General features: G+C 39.2%; 1 protein-coding gene across 12 annotated transcripts in view; it reads left to right on the top strand.

Moving 5' to 3' along the window:
* Positions 1-23,345, top strand: part of SGIP1 (SH3GL interacting endocytic adaptor 1) — a 230,723-nt gene that overhangs the window by 80,382 nt on the left and 126,996 nt on the right. For 7 of the 12 annotated variants that reach the window (XM_065911342.1, XM_065911394.1, XM_065911385.1 and 4 more), the window contains 3 exons: positions 14,900-14,963; positions 19,887-19,911; positions 22,849-22,920. In XM_065911342.1, the coding sequence (XP_065767414.1) occupies positions 14,900-14,963; positions 19,887-19,911; positions 22,849-22,920 (161 nt within the window). The remainder of the gene's footprint in view (positions 1-14,899; positions 14,964-19,886; positions 19,912-22,848; positions 22,921-23,345) is intronic. The other 5 variants (XM_065911406.1, XM_065911402.1, XM_065911398.1 and 2 more) reach the window with 1 other exon arrangement.

The following is a 23,345-nucleotide window of genomic DNA, read 5'->3' as shown; positions in this document are numbered from 1 at the left end:
ACCTTTTACCTTCTTCTGCCTTTGAGGTTATAGTCTCATAAATCGAAAAGTCTTCTTAGAGTACTTAGCAGAAAATGTAATCAAAATGCTGAAAGCCAAATTTCAGCTTGAAATGGTATTAGTGTCACTGGGAATGTGACCCGAATTGTTGGGGGAATGCTATTCAGCCAAATAGGGATTCCTGACACTGTTCTAGACATTTAGAAAGTAATGAGATATACTTAACATAGGAATAGAAACAAAAACCATACTCAAACTTTAAAAAATTCTGTATTCTAGAACACCATGAGAAATAGTTTGTGCATGCTCTTTCTCTCTCTCTCTGGCTTTCTCTCTCTCTCTCTCTCTGGCTCTCTTGATCTCTCTTTCTCTCTTACATATATATATATATATATATATATAAAATTATATATTTATTTATACACACCTATGTTGCCCACTCACATATAATGAAACAATATGCTAAAGTATACTCAGGGAGTTTGAATTCAGGAGTTATGGGGGTTTCATTAGTTTGAAGGCTCTGAATTAGTTTGAATCTCAATTAGGATTGTCAAATTTGGTATGCTTATATACTGTCATAAATGGTAAACTCTTTAGTGGTGAGAAATGCTCAGATATTCAGCTATTCTGATAAATATTTTAGTTAGAGTTTCTAAACAGAACCCACTTCTAATGCTGGTTTTCAAATAATTGGTAAATCAATGTGATTGTGTCTTTTAATGATCTAGAATAGATAACTTATTTATTTAGCACATCGCAGTGACCATTATACAAATTACTATTGGAGCTCTCTGGTACTAAGCAATTCACATTGCTGGTAGAAAAAAAAAAGATATTTAGATGATGTCACTTTCCTGCTCCAATGCTTTCAGTGTCTTCCCATTGCACTTTAAAATCTAAAGTCCTTAACTTGACCTTCAAGAGCCTATATAATCTGGCCCCTGACATCCTCATCTCATGTCACTCTTCATCTTAAACACCACACAGGTATGCATGCATGTCTCATCCATGAATTGGCAAGGAGATGCCAAAGTGGATGACAAGTACTTAATTGAAGGAGAGTGTTTTAAAGTTTTAGTAACTGATCTTTGACCTCACATAATTCAAGCATCATATTAGATACTGTATCTCTGGTCCAGAAGCATCCATGGCACATGATAGATGTCCAGCACATTCCTATTCTATCAACCACCAAATGAGAAGATGAGATCTTCTGATGGTGATTCCAAACACTCAAAAGCTAGCAGGACTCTGGGCATTTAATAAAAGGCTAGAGTTATCTTCCTGCCCAACACTGAGAAATTGGTGAAGAGAATACTGACTAGTGATAGGAAAATTTACCATCTGAGCTTCCTAGGTAAATATGAGGACCTAGAATCAGAGAATCATTGGTAGACCAAAAGACATGAATTTAAGTGATTAGATTATAAGATCCATAAATAAAACAATAATATGACTGCTTAGTCTACCAAGATGCTGAGGCAGACTGCCTAGCCTACCAAGATGATGAGGCAATGGCCTAATAAATCATCATACCTACCAAGGGTTAACTTTCCAAGAGGACTGACTTGATATTTTCTGTCTCCAGTGAGAACAGACTGAGAGCAGGTTTTCATCACAACTTGATAGATTTATATTATCCAACAGGCATAATTTCATGACAATGAACTTTATTACCTATTAGAAATTATAGCCAAAGGCTGGATGGATGGGTGAGTGAGTGGACAGAAGTACAGAGGATCAGTGAATGGATAGGTGGATGATGATGATAATGACTATTGTTAGTATAAATCTTAGAAACAGAATCAATCCACATGTATTCCAGAGACTTCTCAAAATAAATTAGACCTAAATTCTGCACTTAATTCCCCTTTAACCTTTATTTTGTGTATGTTCCTCTGATAACTGACCTTCTTTTTTGAAAAAAATAACTCCATATTTATGTGTTTTTAACTTTTTAAACCATTTGCATTCCTTTTTAGAAGCAGGCTCCATGGTTTCTCACTCAGTACAGCTGGCTAATAGCTGTGATGTATTGAATTGGCCATGCCATTAAAATTTCCCTTTGTTTACCTCTCTGCCTCCAAGTAGTAACTTAGAATGAAAATCGAAATGATTCTGTGTAGGCCATGTTCCAGCTTTCTTTTTAAAATTCACCTTTGAAGAATTTAATTCACAGTGCTAAATGCCACATATACTAAAAAATTATAGTGATTTAACCAAAGGACTTGACCCTTTCTCTCTGGATGAAATATTTAAAAAAGAGAGAGAGAGAATATGAAAAGTATTTTTGTTATTGTGCAGTTTACTTGCTTTTGGGTTTATTTTCTTGTTGAGAATGGAGTTTTTTGCAAATGAGATTTGGCGAATTACAGTTCAATTGATTTTTTCTGTTTATGCCTGAAAACCAGATTCCTTCTGTGCAGGATCATTAACTTCAGTTCTGTCTACATATCATTATCAGGCTGAGGAGGGACTGGAGATGGAAGGGAGAGAAGAGTGTCAGTGGATATAGTGAGAGAGAGTGAGGGAGAGAGAGAGAGAATAAGAGGAAAATCATTTACAGAACAAGGTTCTCATGGGACAGGTCAAATTAATTTCACTATTGCTTGAAGTATTATTCTTCCTATCCGGCAAGAAGCAGAAAACAAATTCTATATACTGCTAACCCAAGTAAGAATAACACTGGCCTACTTTCAATCATGCTGGGATGACCAGCTGATTAGTTTGTAACAGATTTGCACACAGTAAAGCCTTCACCAATGATGTAATATTTTCCTGCTTCAGGAGATAGTTGTGTTTCTTACTGTGAGTATTAAATCCACTCCCCCCCCCCATCTTTTATGATGTGTGTGTGTTCAGTTGCTCAGTTGTGTCCAACTCTTTGTTAGCCCATGGGCTGTATCCTGCCAGGCTTCTCTGTCCATGGGATTTTACAGGCGAGAATACCGGAGCAGGTTGCCATTTCCTTCTCCAGGGCATATTTTATGATAGATGTCAGTAAATTCCATTTCTTGATCTTGGTTTGGTTTTCATAGCTGTAACCAGGAAAACCTTGAGATTTTGAAATTTTGATTATTTTCAGATTTGATGTTATGTTTTTATTTTTAAAGGAATAGAGCAATGGAGATGCTGTAGGTGCTGAAGTCAGTCATTGAGTTACTTTTAAGTAATCTGTTAGAATAGCTGATTTCTCATTGCTTTGTAACTATCAAAACTGCAAAAAAAAAAAGCAAGAGAAATCTGCATAAAGTAATCTACAACATATATTTTAAGTAAGATATAAAGCCTTTACACCCACTGAAACTTTACAAACACTTTTAGTAATAGATGAGAAAACTGAGACTCAAGAGAGGTTGTGTAATTTGCCCCAGGAGGTAGTGAAGATGGGATTTGAACAAAAGTTTTTCAGAACTCAAAGCTCCTACATTTTTTTACAACTATATATGTTTCCTATGGATCTTGTTACTGTTGTTGTTTAATCCTTAAGTCCTCTTTTGTGACCCTGTGGACTGTAGCCTGCAAGGCTCCTCTGTCCGTGGGATTTCCTAGGCAAGAATACTGGAGTGGATTGCCATTTCCTTCTCCAGGGGATCTTCCTGACTCAGGAATCGAACTTGCCTCTGCTGCATCTCAGATAGATTCTTTACCACTGAGCCACCAGGAAAGCTCACCTTGTTACTATATTTAATGCTTAATGGAAATTGTTCACTTACTTAAAATTCTTCCCATTTTCACTCAACTCCTTCATTGCAGTGATACTGACATAGCAAATCTAGGTTCTTTTGTGTCAAGCCTGTTTCAAGACCATTTTTGTTTCAACATTTTCTTTCATGTCACCATGTCCATGTTCCTTAAAAATCATTATTATTTTTAGCCCTTGAAGTCTTAATTGTCTTAGGGTCATCTCCATTTTAGTGCACTAACCTGAACTCCCATATATCAAACCTGATCTTCAAGGTGCCATCCACATCTGCCTCTTTTGCAACCCACTTCTAATGGAGTGTGTCACTAACGTGCATATTTCTGAGAGTGGACTCAGCTCAGAATGAAAGGGTGCTATTTTATAAAGAGGCTCTGTACTCACTAAGTACAAAGATCACCTGGATTTCCTTTGAGTCACATAAAAATGAAGGTAAAGCATTCAGACTGAAGAGCACATGCCCACCAGTTTTGAATAATCTGGGTTAAAACGGCAAATGCGTAGATCAATCTACAAACATTTGTTAACTGACTATGCCAAGTACTTGACATTGAACTTCATATTCCCTGGTACTCGCCTTTATTAAGCATCTCCCATATCTTAGGCAGTAGTCTTGATGCTGAAAATCATGAATATCATAAAAAATCATGGGAGGAACTGGCTTTCTTCTTAACTGGTCTTAAATTTTTCTGTAAGAACTTCTTAAGACAAAGAATCTAAATTGGATTATATTACCTATATTTAAAACTTAGAGGAAGAGCTAATACACAAAGTATTTTAATCTTTCCTGACAGAAATACAGTGGCCATCATAATGAATAGATATTACCAGTGAGAGTTGCTGTCAATACGCGGCATTATACCCAGGGCAATTAAATTTGCCTGTTTTTTATTACTGAGACCAAATGTTTGGCCTGAGTTCCTGGAGAAAATAAGTAATTCCATTACATGTGGTTCACCTTTGAGTAACCCCTCAAGCTGACGAAGACTTAAGCTGAGAATTCATGTTTATCACAGAAATAATTCATTTAGCAAACATTTATTGGGTCTCCTTATGTTCACTGGGCAGCACATAAAGACGTAAATATGCAAAATACAGTCTTTGTGCTTAACAAATGTCCTGCCTAATTTCCCTAAAAATGTCTTTCAATTTAAAAAAAATTAAGGTTTTTGTGTTTGCTTTTGCTCTTGTTTTTGATAAGAGGGCAAAACAAATTGTAAACTAACAGAAAGATATGCCAAAGATATGGAGGGCATGGGCTCTGAAGTCAGGCAGAAGGGACTCTGAATGTGGTCTGTCAATTACCACCTGTGTGACCTGGCTCCAGTCACTCCTCATGAACTATGGTATGTAATCAATAGCATAATAGCTCCTACTTTGTAAGATTGTGTTAAGATAGGGAAGTTCCTGACAGATTTCCTGAAACATCTTAAGTACTTAAAAAATTACATCTATTTGGTTTTTATTTATTTGGTTTGTTTTGGACTAAATTGAGCTTTTCAATGTGCTGTTATGTATGTTCTTCACCTAAAAATGTGGTGAGGTCACACCACACTGCTTCCCCGAGTCTCTGTTCCTTGCCTTAATGCACATGCCTTCAAATAGGTCCACCCCATGCAGTTTAGGGCTCCTTCTCCTCTCCCCTGATACCTCTATATACACAGATATCAAAAAACTAAACATTAATGGAATATAGATTGCAAAAATCCAGAAAAGCCGCTTGATTTTTGTTTTAATTATACAAACATTCAGTGACTTTTTAAAAAAAGTGTTAAACAAACAAGGATGGTGTGTCCACCCCGTACTGGGCATTGCCCTGGACACTGCAAGAAGCATCAGGACCACCCAATAAGAGGTTGCTTGCCTTAAAGACATACAGACTTGGCTCAAAATCCTGATCTTACCTAATTTCTTTGTTTGATGATCTTGGAAAAGGAACTTAATCACTTTGAGTTTATTTCTTAGTCCATACCATAGGAGTTAGTAATAACATCTGTACTTGTTGAGAGTGTTGTTGTTCAGTCAAGAAGTCATGTGTGACTCTTTGCAACTCCATGGACTGCAGCACTCCAGTCTTCCCTGTCCTTCACCATCTCACAGAGCTTGCTCAAACTCATCTCCACTGAGTCAGTGATACCATCCAACCATCTCATACTCCGTTGCTCCCTTCTCCTTGAGCCTTCAATCTTTCCCAGTATCAGGGTCCTAATGAGCTGACGCTTTGCATCAGGTGGCTAGGGTACTGGCACTTCAGCTTCAGCGTCAGTTCCTCCAATGAATATTCAGGGTTGATTTCCTTTAGGATTGACTGGTTGACTTCTTGCTAGTCAAGGGACTCTCAAGACTTCTCCAGCACCCAGTTTGAAAGCATCAGTTCTTCAGTGCTCAACCTTCTTTATGGTCCAACTCTCACATCCATACATGACTACTTGGAAAAACCAAAGCTTTGACTAAATGAACCTTTGTCAGCAAAGTGACATCTCTGCTTTTTAATACACTGTCTAGGCTTGTCGTAGCTTTTCTTCCAAGGAGCAAGAATCTTTTAATTTCATGGCCACAGTCACCATCCTCAATGATTTTGAAGCCCAAGAAAGTAAAGTCTCTCACTGTTTCCGTTTTTTCCCCATCTTTTTGTTATGAAGCGATGGGACTAGATGCCATGATCTTAGTTTTCTGAATGTTGAGTTTTAAGCCAACTTTTTCACTCTCCTCTTTCACCTTCATCAAAAGGCTCTTTAGTTCTTCACTTTCTGCCATTGGGTGGTATCATCTGCATATCTGAGGTTATTGATATTTCTCCTAGCAATCTTGATTCCAGCTTGGGATTCATCCAGCCTGGCATCCCGCATGATGTACTCTGCATATAAGTTAAATAAGCAGGGTGACAATATACAGCCCCGTCAGACACCTTTCCCAATTCTGAACTAGTCTGTTGTTCCATGTCCCATTCTAACTGTTGTTTCTTGACTTACATACAGGTTTCTCAGGAGGCAGGTTAGGTGGTCTGGTATTCCCATCTCTTTAAGAATTTTCCACAGTTTGTTGTGATCCACACAGTCAAAGTTTTAGCATAGCCAATGAAGCAGAAGGAGATATTTTTCTGGAATTCTTTTACTTTTTCTATGATCCAGCGGATGTTGGCAATTTGATCTGTGGTTCCTCTGCCTTTTCTAATCTAGCGTGTACATCTGGAATTTCTTGGTTCACATATTGTTGAAGACTAACTTCAAGGATTTTGAGCATGACCTTACTAACATATGAAATGAGCACAGTGGTATGGTAGTTTGAACATTCTTTGGCATTGCCCTTCTTTGGGATTGGAATAAAAACTGACCTTTCCTAGTCCTGTGGCAACTTCTGAGTTTTCCAAATTTGCTGGCATATTGAGTACAACACTTTAACTGCATCATCTTTTAGTATTTTAAATAGCTCAGTTGGCTAATTTTGAAAAAAGCTTAGCCTAGTGCCTGGCACATTTGAAGGACCTAGTGAACTAGTGCTGTCTTCCCCTCACTTCTAGGGATTACAGAGAGAAAAACTAAGGCTGTTCCTCCAAACTTCATGTCCTATGGAGATATGAATCTTATATCGAAATTAACACAGTTCCTCTCATAGTGTCTGTAAGTTTTGCTGCAAATGACAGCCAGTAAGAAGTCAAATTGAGATACGATCCCAGATCTTCGATTCCAAAGTAGGCCATGGATTCTGTTCCCTTCTACCATGTCTCCTGCCCTGCTTCTGGGGGGTGTGTCTTCATGCTTCTGAGGCAGATGAGATGGTTTCTATTCCTCTATGAACTGTGTTTTACATACTAACCTTAAACAACTGTCACTGCCACCCTCTCCTCCTTCCAGTGCTCCTCTTTCTTCCAAAGCTCCAGGTCACTCTTACAGCTAGCCTTGTGCCCAAGCCTTTTCCCTTGTCCAAGCTCTACTCAAAAGCACTGTTTGTAGAGGGGTGGGAAGCAGAAGGACCAGATATACCCCAGGAACATGATCTCCAGAAATGCCACCTTTCCAACAATTTTAAAAGCAATATGCTTATATGGGGTGTTTAACACCATAATTAGGAGCTGTTAGTGAAAGCAGTATGTAAGCAAGACTGTGACATGAGTGAAAAATGAAAGTGTTAGTCGCTCAGTCCTGTCTGACTGTGACCCAATGGACTGTAACTTACCAGGCTCCTCTGTCCAAATTCTCCAGGCAAGAATACTGGAGTGGGTTGCCATTTTCCCTTCTCCAGGGGATCTTCCTGACCCAGGGACAAAACCTGGGTCTCCTGCACTTCAGGCAGATTTTTACCATCTGAGCCACCAGAACATGAGTGAGAAAGGTAATAAAGAGTAGTGCCACATCTCTTCCCCTCCCCCAGCCCCTTTAAGATAGCTGGGAGATAAACCAACTTGCTACCAACATGCTGATGATGGTGACCACTCCACCTTTGACCCCTCGTCTTACCAGCTAGCAGTGGAATGGTAAGAATTCAGTACAAGGAGAGAAAGGAGGAGGTGCTGGCAGAACTCTGCACTTACACCCCCGTATGGCATGACAGCATCTCTGGTGAAGAGCAGCATCTTCTGTGTTCTGTGTGGTTAGTCCTCAGCTACTGCCTACAGGATGCTTACACCTTGATTTCTCCTATTTTGATCTCAGCTCCAGGACTGTTATCTCAATCTGTCCATCTAAAGAACTAGTCTTTATTTTTAGGGAAAAGTATTAATATTTCAAGAGTAATTTTTAAAAATAGGAGACATGAAGCTAACCAAGCAAAAACTCTGTGGTTTCTTTTGAGTATCAGATTTTGATGTTTTATCTAAGATAAAACGGAGTATTGAAGCCAAATTCTTTTTTGGAAGATCTTTCTTAAAAATTCTATTTTCTGTGTAACATTTAAAGGCTAAATTTAGAATTTAGTGTTTACTTAATGAATTCCTACAGAACAGTTATACCTGAGAGAAAAGAAAATTGATTTAGGTAATTTTTTGCTGTACTATTTCTTCTTCACCTGCAGAGTTGTATACTCAAAGTCAGGAAGTTCTACGGTATCTTTAGATTCTAAGGTATTCTAGAATCTTTAAGTTCTAAGATATCTAATTTTAAAATATAATTAGTTCAAAGACATTTCAGAGAAGAACATTAGTGAACACAGTCATTTGTGTTTGAAATTGAAAAGACTTTTTAAAGTTATTTTTAAACACTTTCGTACATTTTGGAGCTATCATAAGAAACATATTTTACATGGTCACTCTGTTTGCAAACATTAACCACTCACATAACTGAGACCAAGAATTTCATGATATAGTCTTCATCCTTTCTACGGGCAATGCACACTTAGTTTTTGTCTTCTATTTCATTTTTGAGTGAAAGTTTCACCCTAACAAATTGATTTCATAAGCTTCCAGTGGTCTGACATACAGTTTGAAAAGGAGATGAGAAATAATGCCTCTATGTTATTACAATTGGATGAATTATTTTAGGGAATATTCTATTTGAGAACCACTATGGGGCAATGAAAATACAGACGAAACATCTATTACACAGTGGCGTGGCTAGCTTCGTGGAGCTTACCATCTAGTAGGGGTTAACATAACACTCTGATCCGATGAGAAAAGCTGGAAGGAACATTAAAAATGTGTTCATGATAAGCGTTTTGTAAAAATCTGTTACATGAGAACAAAGTGCTGGAGGTTTAGTTGTAGTTATCAGTTGTCATGGACATACCAGTTTCTTGATAGTGAAGGTCATCATGAAGACAGATTTGTGACTATAAAGCTCCCAGTTTCTTTACTAAATATTGACAACTTTAGCATAAAAATAAATAAAAAGAAAAAAAAAAAAGATCCCAAACTTATAAGCCAATACACCTTGTCTCTGTCTCTTCTTTTTTGCTCCCTCCTATCTTCCTCCCCTTGGTCACAGAATGATCTGGCTTGAATTATTCTGTTTCTTTTTTATTGTGATGAAATATACATGATAGAATTTACCATTTTGGCCATGTTAAAGTGTATTCAGTACATTCTCAGTGTTGAGTAGCCATCAGCACTTTATAGTTCCTGAACTTTCATACCATCCTAGAAGGAAATTCCATACCAACTAGGCAGTCACTCCTCTCTTCCCCTCTTCCTCACCCTTCGCAACTTCTCCTCTGTTTTCTGTAACAATGAATTTGCCTGCCCTTGATATTTCACATAAATGGATTCATGCACTGGGTGGTTCTTTGTATCTGGCTTCTTTCATTTAGCATAGTGTTTTCAAGGTTCATGCATGTTGTAGCATGTGTCAGTACTGCATTCCTTTAAATAATATTACATTGTATGGGTACCCCACATTCTTTTAAATTCGTTTGTTCATGGAGAACTGTTTCATTTTAAGGGGGATTTATTCAGAAAATACTTAGACATACCTTTAAATGATTAGACATACCTTTAAAGATTTGATTACATATGTATAAGGTGGCACCTAAAGGCTTTCAAAGAAATATGATGCCTATTTGTAGAAGCTCGAGTATGATAAAAAGTACTGTATATCCAGAAGCTCAGGAAATAGTACTGGGTCTGACCTATGGATATACGATTTAGGATTCATCTACTTATAGATGGAAAATGAAACCATGAATGATCAATGAATGAAACTGCCCCCCAAGAGCAGATGTAAAGACAATTAGGACACAGTCCAACAGAACTCTGGGGATCCATGGGTAAAGAACCTCCAATACCCACCCCTAGAGATGATGATAAATAAAACCTAACTCAGGTAAACCCTCAGGCTCCTCATTTGCAAGCCTTTTTCACAAGGCTTGTAAGAAATTTAAATGAGTCAACATATGCAAAGCAGCTGGTACCCAGCCTGTAGGTTGGACTTCAGTTTTGCTAGCTACAAATATTACTCTATATATTTGTGCTATCACTATTGTCAGTTTCTGCATCTTTGCTATTTCATTACCTTGTAACATCATATCCAGGACTACCTATTTTGAAATAAGCTTTCCTACCATCTTAAAAGTCAGTCTGTTTTTAAATTTTGCTGTTGTAGTTCCCAGACTTTACTAGCTTCTCCCATAATACCAGAGGAGGCTAAAGGAATCTAAATGAGGTGGAGAGATGCTGCAGGCACAGTCCAGACTTCCGTGTGCCTGACCCAGTTCTGCATGCACATGGGAGGATGTTCTTAGCTCCATAGCTTAGAAGAGTACTGTCTTAGCCTCAGATCATCAGAACATTAAAATTCTTCCTCTTTAGAAATCTTTGTTTAGATGTTGGCAAGGGAAAAGTTAGTTACTTCATTTCTCAAAGACATTTGATCTTTTCCCTTCCATTTTTGGTAAAGAATAATTGACAAAAATTCATGACCTATCCTAAGGATAATTACACCGTAGAAATTCACTTTAAAATTTTCATGTAGTTTAGGAGTCAGAAATGAAAAAAATCATTGAATATAATGTTTTTTAAACTTATTATGTTACCATATGTGGTGTCTTAAGCTTGTTACTACTATAAGATCTTTGAGTATCCTTGTTCTCTTTTGAAGAATTTCCTAGGATATTTTTAAAAACTTTCTTTTGTATTGGGGTATATCCAATTAACAGTGTTGTGATAGTTTCAAGTGAACATGGTAGGGATTCAGCCATGCACATACATGTATCCATTCTCCCTCAAACTCCCCTCCTATCCAGGCTGCCACATAACATTCAGCAGAGTTCCATGTGCTATATCGTAGGTCCTTGTTGGTTATCCATTTTAAATATAGCAGTGTGGACTTGTACATGCTCTGGATATTTTTAAATAAACTCTCAGAAGACTTGACAACACCTTTCCATTCACTTTTAGTTAATTTGGTATGATTGTTTCTTCCTACGTCTTCTCAAAGAGCTATTAAGATATGAATAACTTTTTTATTTCATATTTTTTCATCTTTCAGAATTTTCTTTATAGTTTTCTAAATTTCTCACATCTTTCCATCTTTCAAGGGGTAAAAGTTTTCAGTGTTTTCTCTTATTCAGCAGTTTGATTAGTTTTGTTTTTCTGGAATGTCACACCTCTGGTGTTTTTCTATATATATTCCATATGTGAGAATGTATTCTACATATGGGAAATATGACTTTCATTGAAACTGAAACTACAGAATGGCATTGCATTTTGCAAATATGTGCAAATTCTTTCATTCCTTGTTGCTGGCTGATTTGTTGTAAACTGAGAGATGGAAATACACACAAAAAAGTAACTCATATTCATCTACACAATTAGAGATGGACTCTGTCTCCTGAAGCCTGACCCAGAGCACTTTTCACTGGAAAATGGACAACTCATGATGTTCATGACCTAGTTCATATTGGCTATTATCCAAATTTGGTGGTCAAAAACAGGACAGAGTCTATGGAAAACTTTTATTGCCTGTTCTGTTACTAATTTAATACAAGAATTACTGGAATTGGTCTGTATTTTCTCATCTGTTTGGTAGGACATGCTATCTCTTATCTCATGGTCAAGTTACAGGAACTAAAGTAATTTGAAAACATAAGATAATAATAGCATTTGTTTTATAATCCTATAAAAACCAGTATTGACCAGTGAATGTAGCACACACTGGGACCCCCAAAGCTGAATTAGAAGCATGGAGAAGCCAGTGAAGAGACTTAAAGCTCAAGAAGAATTATAGGAAGAAAATGATAATTTTGTCCCTATAAGGAAATAAGGCAATTAGAGGTGAGAAGTTTCTCACACTCAGAATTAAAAATGACAGAGGGAAGGTATTCCTAAATGTAATGGGTGGATAGTTTAAATGTCAGTAAGTTTTCTGTGAACACCCCATGTGGAGAGTAATGCAGAATAGCTTAATGTGGGAGGAGATTTTTTTTAAACAAACATTGACATTTTAAAGACCTAAACCTCTTAAATGGAATGACTGTTAAAATGCAAAATTAGACAAACAAAGGCATTTGGAGATTATATTTGAGTAGTATATTGAGAGTCAGATAATGAATGACTCAGATCATCCAAGTGGTCTGGGCTGATTCATATATGTTAGAAGATGACATCAAATCTCTGATTTTGTCAGTGTTTTTCCCCGTGATCCACCTGGATCATGCGTGCGTGCTCAGTCGCTTCAGTCACGTTCAACTCTTTGCAACCCCAAGGACTGTAGCCTGCCAGGCTCCTCTGTCCATGGGGATTCTCCAGCAAGAATACTGGAGTGGGTTGCCGTGCCCTCCTCCAGGGGATTTTCCCAACCCAGGGATTGTCTCCTGCGTTGCATGTGGATCCTTTACCCACTGAGCCGCCCAGGACGCCCAGTCCACCTGGTGGCGGTAGGGGCAGTCGCTCAGTCGTGTCCGACTCTCTGCAACCTCACAGACTGTGCCTTCCAGGTTCTTCTGTCCTTGGGATTCTTGGGGAAGAATACTGGACTGGGGAGCCGTTTTCTTCTCCAGATCCAGCTGGTAGTGCCAAACAAATTCTGAAAATCAGTGACTTTTCCAGGTTTAATTTGTGAAGAAAAATTTCCAAACCACCAGTAACAAGTCTAAGGTTTTGAAGATATAGGCAATGATATATCTGAATAAGACTCACTAACATGAGAAACTGGTTTCCCCAATGGCTCAGAGGTAAAGAATCCACCTGCAGTGCAGGAGATGCAGGTTTGAACCCTGGGTCGGGAAGATTCCCTGGAGGAGGCAGGGAATGGCAGCCCACTCCTGTATTCTTGCCGGGGAAGTCCTATGGAGAGAGGTGTCTGACCGGCTACAGTCCAGGGGATCAAAGAGTCGGACACAACTGAGAACACACACAACATGAGAAACGCAAGTCACACATGTAACTACAGGACATGAGGAGATGGGAATCCCAGACGGAGCCTTGATAGGACAAGAATGCAAGATACAAGATTGGGCTTGGTTTATCTAGGATGGAAGAAAGGAGCCTTCTTATTCCAATAGCACCTGAATGATGCTTCTTAGAAGACATCTTAAATCTTAAATCAACAAATATTATCTGGTTCCTGTGTTTGGTGCAGAGGGGCTTACAGTCTATGAGGGAAACTGACATAGGAACTAATAAGTGCAGTAATTTGTTGTATTATAATACATCATTGTTGTTTAGTTGCTAAATCAATACATATAAGAGCAAAATGTGAGAAACTGACAGGATAGTCGATTTCTGACTACACTAGGATTAGGAGGCCCTCACAAAGGAGATGGAAGTTGATGGGGCCTTGGAAGCATGTATGGAAGTTCTAAATATCAACAAGATAGGAAAAGCATTTCAGCCAGTGGTAAGGACCAAACAAGGAAAAAAGAAATGTTGGAGTACGGATGTTGTAGTATGTTCAGAGAATCCAATAAAGCCACCAAATTGAGAAAGTAGAAAAGGATGAATTGGGAATATGGATACAAAGATGTGTCAGGCCAATGTGGCTCTCTCATGTGGTTTACATGAGTTCTGTCTTAGAACTATCCTGTTCTCAAGAATACGTCTAACCTGGAAATGACTGTTCTAAATCTGTGATTGGGTTTCTTGGCAGAGTGCCTATTTGGAGAATGAATAACAATAGTCTAAGAAAAGCTTGCCAACTTTTCTGTACCTGGTCCTGATCTCCTTTCCATTTATTTATATTCTTTTTAAAAAAATAATTTTATTTCTTTAGTTTTGGCTTCACTGGGTCTTCATTGCTGTGTGGGCTTTTCTCTAGTTGCAGCAAGCCGGGCCTACTCTCCAAATGCAATTTACAGGCTTCTCATTGCAATGGCTTCTCTTGTTGGGGGGTATGGGCTCTAGGTGAGGGCTTCAGTAGTTGAGATTCCAGGGTTCTAGAGCACAGGCTCAGTAGTTGTGGCAAACGGGCTTGGTTGTATTGCAGCATGAAGGATCTTCCCAAATCAGGGCTCGAACCCACATCTTCTGCATTAGCAGGTGGAGTCTTTACCACTGAGCTACCAGGGAAGCCTATTTTTATATTCTTACATTGCTTATAGTGCTAAGAGCTTACAGTGCAATGGCCTTGATAAACTCTGTTGAAAAATATGAGAATGAATCATACACATATGCGCGCGCACACACACATGCATACACATGAAGAAACTTTCATGGCTTTTTAAACATTCAGATTTAACTAATGTGCTGCAACTTTAAAAATAGTTCACTTGAATGTTGCTAGGAACATTCGAAAATAAACTTTCTGACCTTTTGTTGTTTTCCCACAGGATTGAAAAAGCGTACAAGGAAGGCCTTTGGAATACGGAAGAAAGAAAAGGACACTGATTCTACGTATGTACTTGAGGAGCACGCCACTGCTCAGCATCAGCTGACGTGCCCGTGTGGGAATGTGGATCTGGTTTGGGCTGCTGTAGAGAAGAATAATGAGCCTGTTAAACCTCTTGTTTGGCTAGAATCCCTGCAAGAAAGTTACAAAATGGGAAAATCAATAGTTGTTTAGACACAGTTGAAAAGGAAAAGGGTTATCTTGATCACACACCTTTAGCTTTTCCTTCTGTATAGGTTTATCCTGCATAAATGTTATCACAAGGTGTGGAGCGTTGCCCTGTGGCCTTGTCCTCTAATCATTTTTAAATCATGCAAAGTGAAGTATCTTTCATATAACTAAAACAGCTAACATTTGAGATGACTACACTGGTAACTAGTAGTTAGTAAATGCTCAGTGAATGGCAGCAGCCACTACTATTACTAGTACAAATTAATATGTGGCAAGTTCCTTTTGAGCAACTAAAAATGGAATTTCCTGGGAAATTCGAGGGTGGAAAAGCTCATATTTAAAGAGATGTTCAATGAAGTTTCAAAGTGGGAGGAGCCTTGAGTTTGATCTTCAAGAAGATGAGGACATGCATTTCATGCAAAGGGAGCAACAACCAAAGCAGAGATGTAGAAAATCCAAGGAGGTCTTCAGGACAAGCTAAACAGGGCAGTCTGTCTACCTGTCAACTGCTGGTAAATGTGATGATGGGAGGTGAGGTTGAAAAGATCAGGGCTAGATAGGAAGGGCTTGAAGTGCCAGGCTGAGGTGTCTGGGCTTCCTTCCTTAGACAGTGTGCAACCCTGAAGCCTTGAGGCTTTTAAACCAGAGACTGTAAAGGACTGAGGGGGTAAAAAGCTATGTTTTGTCTAAATATCAGATGTCAAGTCTCCTGATCTTACCTTTTCTTTGTGCTTTCTCTTTTGGTAAATAGCTATTTCATGGAAACTACATTTACTCTATCTAGTCTTGCCAATGTTTTTAAATGATTAAATTAGAAAAATTTCTGAGCATTATCCAACTTCCATTATTTCCTAACAAATTGCCATTTTGGAAAAGTTAACCAGAATAGGAGATGGTTCATTCATCAGAGTCAGGAGACCTGGGCTCTGGCTTCATGTTTGCCAATAGCTCCACAGCCTAGAATACACTTTATTCTAACGGGCCTACATTGACGTTAGAGTCTAATTTCCCTAAAAGGCCAGACACTGTAGCAGTCCGTCTGTCAGCAGCATCGCGTCACCTACAATGTGCCACATGCTGTGTGGGATACTATTAGACATTTCTCAGGAGAACGTTGTTAGCAGAAACCAAATCCAGCTTTCTTTGAAGATAGTGTCTGTAACTGACTACATGTAATCTCTGGCGTGTGAAGAAAACTAAAAAGGATAAAAGGTCCCTCAAAAGGGAAAAGAGGTCAGACAACCTCCCCAGGGCAGGCTGAGCTATTTGCCTTTGGCAAAAGCACCGCTCTTCCATCATCACTTCTAAAATCATGAAAATGAGAAAATTACTCCTCACGGCTTTGGGTAGATGGCCGACATCTCTCTGAAGTACTCTAATGAGACATTTGCTTGTAAAATTCCAAGCATCTCTCCTTCACTTCTTGTAATCTGAGTGCCCCAGTTTACTTAGCTGTAGAAAATTAGCTATAAACTGGTTCTATCAGCGGTGATGGTCAAAGGACAAGCCATTTAATGTAAGCCTCTGCCTTTCAGGAACACCCTGCTTTCTGATTGGGTCATATATCATTCTTGCAGAAGGCTGGGGAAATATTCTGGCAATGTGCTATCCCTTCAAATTTAGGTAATGCTTATGATAGTCTGCCATCACTGAAACCTTGCTGATGCAAACTGTTTTCAGTTTCAGGGCTGTTGCAACTCCGTGAGGGTTGCCAAGCAACCTGCTATGGTAGCTGCCAGCTCCAAATTCAGCTGATTGGGTGTCCTTAGATAGAGTGGGGTTAGAACCAGAGCTTCCTGATTTGATCATCATTACAATGGCTGATAGAAAGAGGAAAGGAGAGAGCCTGTGCTAAATGGCAGGCTCTGTGCAAGGTATTTTGTAATGCACTGATATCCTTTTCAATCCTCACAGTAATTCAATAAGGTTAGAAGTAATGTCTCAATTTTAGAGATGAGAAATCAATGCCAAAATGAATTAATTGCTGAAGGCTACCCAGAAAATAAAACATGGATCCAGCTTTCTAGTCTAGAATCAAGTGACTATTCTTTTATCACCCAGGAAAAAAAAACAAAACAGAATAGATGGATAAAATTATAATCAAGATCAAAAGAGGGGTAATAGAGAAAAGGGAGTAGTGGCAAGAGGTAACTGTCATTTTTAAAAACAGGGGCAAAAGGTGCCTGGTAGATGATCAGTTTTAAAATGGAAATCAGTAAATATGGTGGATTTGCTGTATTTATTTAAAAACATAAAACTTAATAAGAGGGGGTTAGGAAATAAATTGAGGACATGTCCAATTGTCTGAGGCTGCTAAAATCTCTCTCTATTCCTCATCTTAGGTCAGCTTATATTGATATAATAACTTTACTCTAGATAACATTTTATGAGTCTTTAGTGTGTTCTAAGCACCATTCCAGGCTCTTCATTTATATTAACCCACTGAATCCTTTACCCTGTGAGATATATACTGTTATCACAGCTGTTATGTAGATGAGGAAACTGAAACGCAAAGGGGTGAAGTTCTTGTCTGAAGTTGTGCAGCTAAGAAATCTGAGTTGATTGAACCCTGCAGTCTGGTGTTGTAGCTGGCGCTCTCCACCACCATGCTTACTACCACCATACTGGGAAGAACCAGCCTCATTTCCACCAATGGATAAGGCAAAGGATTCAAATAGACATCACCACTGCTATGTACGATTGCATTTCTTCTGATGAAAATGTTTGAAACACCATCCCTGTGGCGGTAATATGCATGAAACCAAGTAGCCTCCCATTTAAGATCCCCTTATGTCTATCACCTGCCCCTAAAGACAGCACCGCGAGGATGAGTGCCTCTGGATCTGTCCTCCGCAAAAGTTAGCAAAATCTCCTCTCTCCTGATCCCTTAGCAGAGGCTGAATCCTAGTAAGAAATGTTTGTTTGTTTTTCAGTATATAAATCTGATAAGGAAAATTGACTTTGATGAGTGTGAGTTGGTACTTTTCTCTGTGCTGCCACCTGGGTTTATTGTGGTCATAATAACCCACTGGAGTTACTTGCTTGTCTCAAAAAGCATGTCTTCTTCATCATTTTATCTCCTGAGTTTAGTCTAGTGCCTGGCCCATTATAAGTCCCTCAATATTTGTTCAATGAATTATATATAGTTCTTCCTATCTTTCTTTCTTAGATGAAATTTCCTTGAACCAACTGTTAGTAATTCTCATAGCCAGCAAACATCCAAACACCCTCAGGCTTCTGTCAACTCCCATGGTCTTTCAAAATCAGGGTCCTCTCTACTTCTAGCCCCTGTATCACTGATTCATGCTTGCATCCACGTGGAAATGATTATGAAAAATGATGCACTCCCATCAAATAATTTGTAATCCAAGTAGAATGTTCTGCTAATTTTGAAGGGGGTGTTGGCAGGGAAAGGAATCAAACCTTGGAGCTAAGAAGATGTCCCAGTAAATAAAGAATATTTTACTTGGTCCCACCTCCTAACCACTCCTGGTGGCTCTGCTGGTAAAGAATCTACCTGCAATATGGAAGACATGGGTTCGATCCCTCGGTTGGGAAGATCCCCTGGAGAAGGGAGCAACTACCCACTCCAGTATTCTGGCCTGGAGAATTCCATGAACTGTACAGTTCATGGGGTGGCAAAGAGTTGGACATGACTAAGGGACTTTCACTTTCATTTTCACTCCACCCAAGCACTTACTAACGTTTCCTTCCCAACAGTGCAGGTCCTCACCTGAGCATGATTATGATCTCCATGTTAATATAATAATATTCTTCTATCTCCTAATATTAATTAATATTAGAATTAATATTAATTAAAATATTAATATTAGAATTAATATAAGAGGTTATAAAGTTACAATGACTACCCTTTTATTTCTCCCTTTCTTCTGTTCCTCCAGTTCAATTTTCCAGGGTAACAGTAATACCCTTCCTCTATTGCTGTAAAGCCCAACGTGGCCGCAAGTGGGCAGTTTTGTGTTTGTTCCTAGGGTAGAGCCATCAAGGAAGAGGAAAAAAACCTGTAACAAACATTTTTGAAGACTTAGTATGTGTTGGAAATCATTATAGGTTCTTTATATACTTTTCATGCTTAAACTGACTTAGAGGGTTAAGTAATTTGTCCAAGATTAGAGAATTAGTAAATAATGGAGTCGGAACACCTAGATTCATCCTTCTCTAAAGACCTTATTCTTAAACACTGTAGCCTAGCATCACTGTGGATTAAATACCCTGGACTTTAGTCATCAAAGTGAACCATTTAGTAAAATTGCTCTTCATTTCCTGCTCTCATGTAATCAAAGGAGCAGTAAATATAGAAAGATGGAGGAAAATACAGATTCTCAAAGTGACTTGAAAAATACCATAGAAGTTCCTTCTTATAAGGGGAAATTCAAGACCACTTATGAAGATGAGAGAACAAATCGATTGACATTCCCGGTGGCAGTTTTAAATGGAAGCCGATTAAATGGGACAGCTCTTACTGAATTCTCCTCTCAAAAGGGGGCAAGACACTGCACCCACAACTTGTGCCTTTTGGATTTCAGTTTTTGATGAATCTCTCCCTCCCACACACATGTCCACACACCCCACACTGAAATACCATGCAACCAATTTGTTTTGATTAGCTTACAATAGCCAGGTTTACTGGGGTGGGAACTGGCGAGAGGTGGTTAATGACTCTTATTGTTGTACTTGAGTCTGTGTAGCAAGAATGATTCATTTTCCTAATAGCTACTAATTTCTTTTTGTTACAGAGGTTCACCAGATAGAGATGGAATTGTAAGTATTTAAATGACCATTTTTAGTAGGTTTGCATTTCAACCTATGCTAGTTTAAATTTCTTAAAGCCCCATTTCATTATTTTTTTTCCTGCAGGGGGAAAAAATGAGCTTAAATGACTTTTCAGACCTCTTATTGTTGTAATTTTTTGTAGTGATTGCACGGGACATAAATACAGTCTTGGTCAAGTTAAACTTATTTATTGCATTCACCTAAAACCTTGCTCCAGAGCAGGCAAGGCAACCAGTCATCAATATGATGGGTCAAAAGTCAGACAGTTCCTGCAGGGGCTGCTACCATCAACTGTTATTTCATTTCCAATTTAATGATATAAGAGCTCATTATATGAGAATGCTTTTCTCCAACAGAGGCCACAAAGTCATAATGGAGCTGAGATCCAATAAAATTGAAAGAAGCCTTTCCCTTTTTGCAGTTGAGCTGCAGATACATTTTCTGTATTAAATTCATAAGTAGGGAATGGTCTTGAAACCACTTATGCCTGAATTTATAGCCTGGAGGAGGAAAATGTGTTCACTGGTTAACAGGAGTTAACAGGAACTCTGGTTCCTTGCTGGTCACCAGATTCTTGCTTTTTTAGAGAAGTCGGTGGTGCATGAGCTTGGATTTATCCAAGTAGTCCTGATGACAGGCTGCATCAACTTCTAAAATGACTTCCTTCAAAGCTGAATCAGATGCCTATTCAGAAGGTTCAAAAGAACAGCTGTTACTGAAGGAGGGAAAAAAGGGACGCACATTAGGCTCATTGGGCTGGAGTGGGAACTAAAATAAACCTGATAGATAATTTTTTTTTGAAAAGTCACCCTTTATAATATTAGACCTAAATTGGGGTGTTAACTGCAGCTATGGTAGGAGTTTTTCTCCCACATTTAACTCAAGGTTCTTAGCTTTGGGGTGCCTTTTGCATTCATGTAGTTCTCTCCATGAAATGTTAAAGAAGTAGACTGAAATTTATCAGACATTGGGTAACACTATAATCAAGGCTCTATTCAGCAGGGGAAAAAAAAGACCCAGAAGACTCAGCTTCTCCTCACCTCTTGCTTCTGGCTCAGAGCCCTCTCGTTAACTCTGTCTCAGGTACTCTGCTTCTGTGTCTTCTCTTTGCTTCTGTCTTAGTCCCCTCCCTGAGTTCTCTTGTCCCCTTCATCCTCACCCCTGCAAGACTGTTAGCTAGTCTCTGCTTTCCCTCCCTGCTGTTCCCAGGCTGGTTTGCTGTCTCTTGCTTCTCTCCCTCTGGCACCGTCAGTCCTGTCCTTTTTTTTCTTTCTCTAAAGCTCCTCCCAGCCCTCGGGTCATCGTCTTTGAAGCCCCACTGCTGTCTCAGTTCTCTGCTCTTCATCCCCCCTGTTTACATCTTGAGTCAAACATGCACCAGTACCTGGTGTGCAACAGGTGACTCTGCGTATGTGCTGTGTCCATAAGCCCAGCTGTGATTCTGCAGACGCACCCACCCTGAGACAGGGCTTCATCCCTGAGTTCCCCAAGCCCTCCATCATTGCCGCCATGCCCAGTCACGTCAAGTTATCTACCAGCAGACGCGCCCTCTTTGTTCCTTAATTGGAAATGCCACGAATGTATCACTGGTCCTGATTTTAGAAAAGAGGAGTTATTTAGTTTTGATTTCTCAGGAAATAATACACACCTGTTTGGAAAATAGGCTGCATTCAAAATAAATTCATGTTCTCAGAAACAGAGTGTACAGCTTCCTAGGTAATTGGACATTGTTAGCCAGCTGCTTATTTTACCACTTGGAAATGTGCCTCTAGTCTTCTCTACGTACTTTGGGCACCAAATTTTGAGAACGCCTTCTCAGACTAGTTGCTATAGAAGTCCAACATTTCTATTTGCATTCAGTCCCTGGAAATCTCAACCTGATTTCCCTTCAAACTCAGACTGATTTCTTTAAGACCTTATGTCAGTGGAGCCAGTCCACTTTTACATGGCTGGGTAAGCTTTAAAGTGATTTCTTTTTGAATATCTGGAGTTGAAATTTATGGTTTCACTAATGTGGTTCTACAGACTACAGGTGGTGGTATACCCACTTCATGCTTATATATGACTTTGTCAACACAGGAGTTACGCAACAGGTTTAACTGTTTAAATTCAGTTTCTGCAAATCCAGTGAAGCCCATCTTTGGTGACAAGGCTTTTGAGGTTTTGTCTGCAGAGGCTTTGTAGCTGGGCTGCATGTGGCAAGATGGGCTTGCCTTGCTGTCCACTGGTCGAATATGCCCACTCCCAGCCAAGCTGTTTGTCTCGAAGTTTGAGGTTTTAGGCATCTGTGTTGGCAATGCAGTCTAACCCAGAGACAAACTCTGCCTTGTGCAGGACACACTCTGAGTTTTTCCTAAGCAGTTCAGATTTCCATCCACACCTAGACTGGGGGACTGGATGTCACAGTCATTGCTCCGAGGAGATCTCAGCTCATCCTGAACACGTGTGCAGGAAAGGGTCCAGGTTTGGAGCTGGCAGCTGTGTCTCTGGGTCTTGCTGTCTCCCCAGAAGGCTATGATCCAGGGAAATACACAGTGCAGCTAGCCTTTTCAGACTGCCATTAGAAACACAACTAGTTTTATTCAGTCTCCGGTGTGTCCCAGTGTTTGTCTCTACCTGTAAATTAAGTGCTGACTGAATGAGGACTGAATTCACATCAGCCCTGGTGCCTGGGACACCTCTTTCCCCTTCTCCCTTCTTTTCCTGGCCTAGCCACACTGGCCTGCTGAATAGAGCCTCATTATGGGCCCCAAAGTCCACTCTTTGCTCCGAGAACCCTGCCAAGATTGGTAGGCCCTTCAATTTGGCCTAGATGTTGTTTCCTCTATGGTATGTTTGCTGACTCCATGTGATTCTTTATATGTGTCTTGAAGAACAAACAGATCCTTTAACAACTTTTTTCTACATGAAAACAATCAATTCCAGCAGCCCAGCCCACATGAACCACCCTACAATAACAAAGCAGAGTGCGCGCGTGAAGGAGGAAAAAAAGTTTCGGTAAGGAAACAGATTTTAGTTTAAATTTCCAAGGGGTTGTAGAAACAGTGAGTAAAATCCCAATTTGAAATTTGAAAACACCAAAGCATTTAAGACTCTTTCTTAGATAGTATTTCCCAATACTGGGGCCAATTTTTAAATCAATTATATAGATTGTATATGTTGATGTCTGAATATACTTTTAAAAAAGTGATCAGGCATAAGAGACATGACTATGTCTTAGATTAAGGACAGCGATTCAGATTTTTAAAAAATCTGCTATCTATAAGAAAACTTTAGCTATAATATAAACAACATTATGCAAATTGGTAGTCATTTGTTAGGGTAAGCACTATCTAAGTAACGTCAGGAATTCAGCAGGACTTGGGCCTGAGGGACCTAAGGTACCTGACAGTGGACTTGGGGTGCTGATCCTGGTGGCCCAG

This window comes from Muntiacus reevesi, chromosome 1, assembly GCF_963930625.1.
Source record: "Muntiacus reevesi chromosome 1, mMunRee1.1, whole genome shotgun sequence".
In the NCBI taxonomy this organism is placed as follows: domain Eukaryota; kingdom Metazoa; phylum Chordata; class Mammalia; order Artiodactyla; family Cervidae; genus Muntiacus; species Muntiacus reevesi.
Note: the sequence above shows the minus strand (reverse complement) of the source record. Positions and strands in the feature narration are given on the sequence as shown.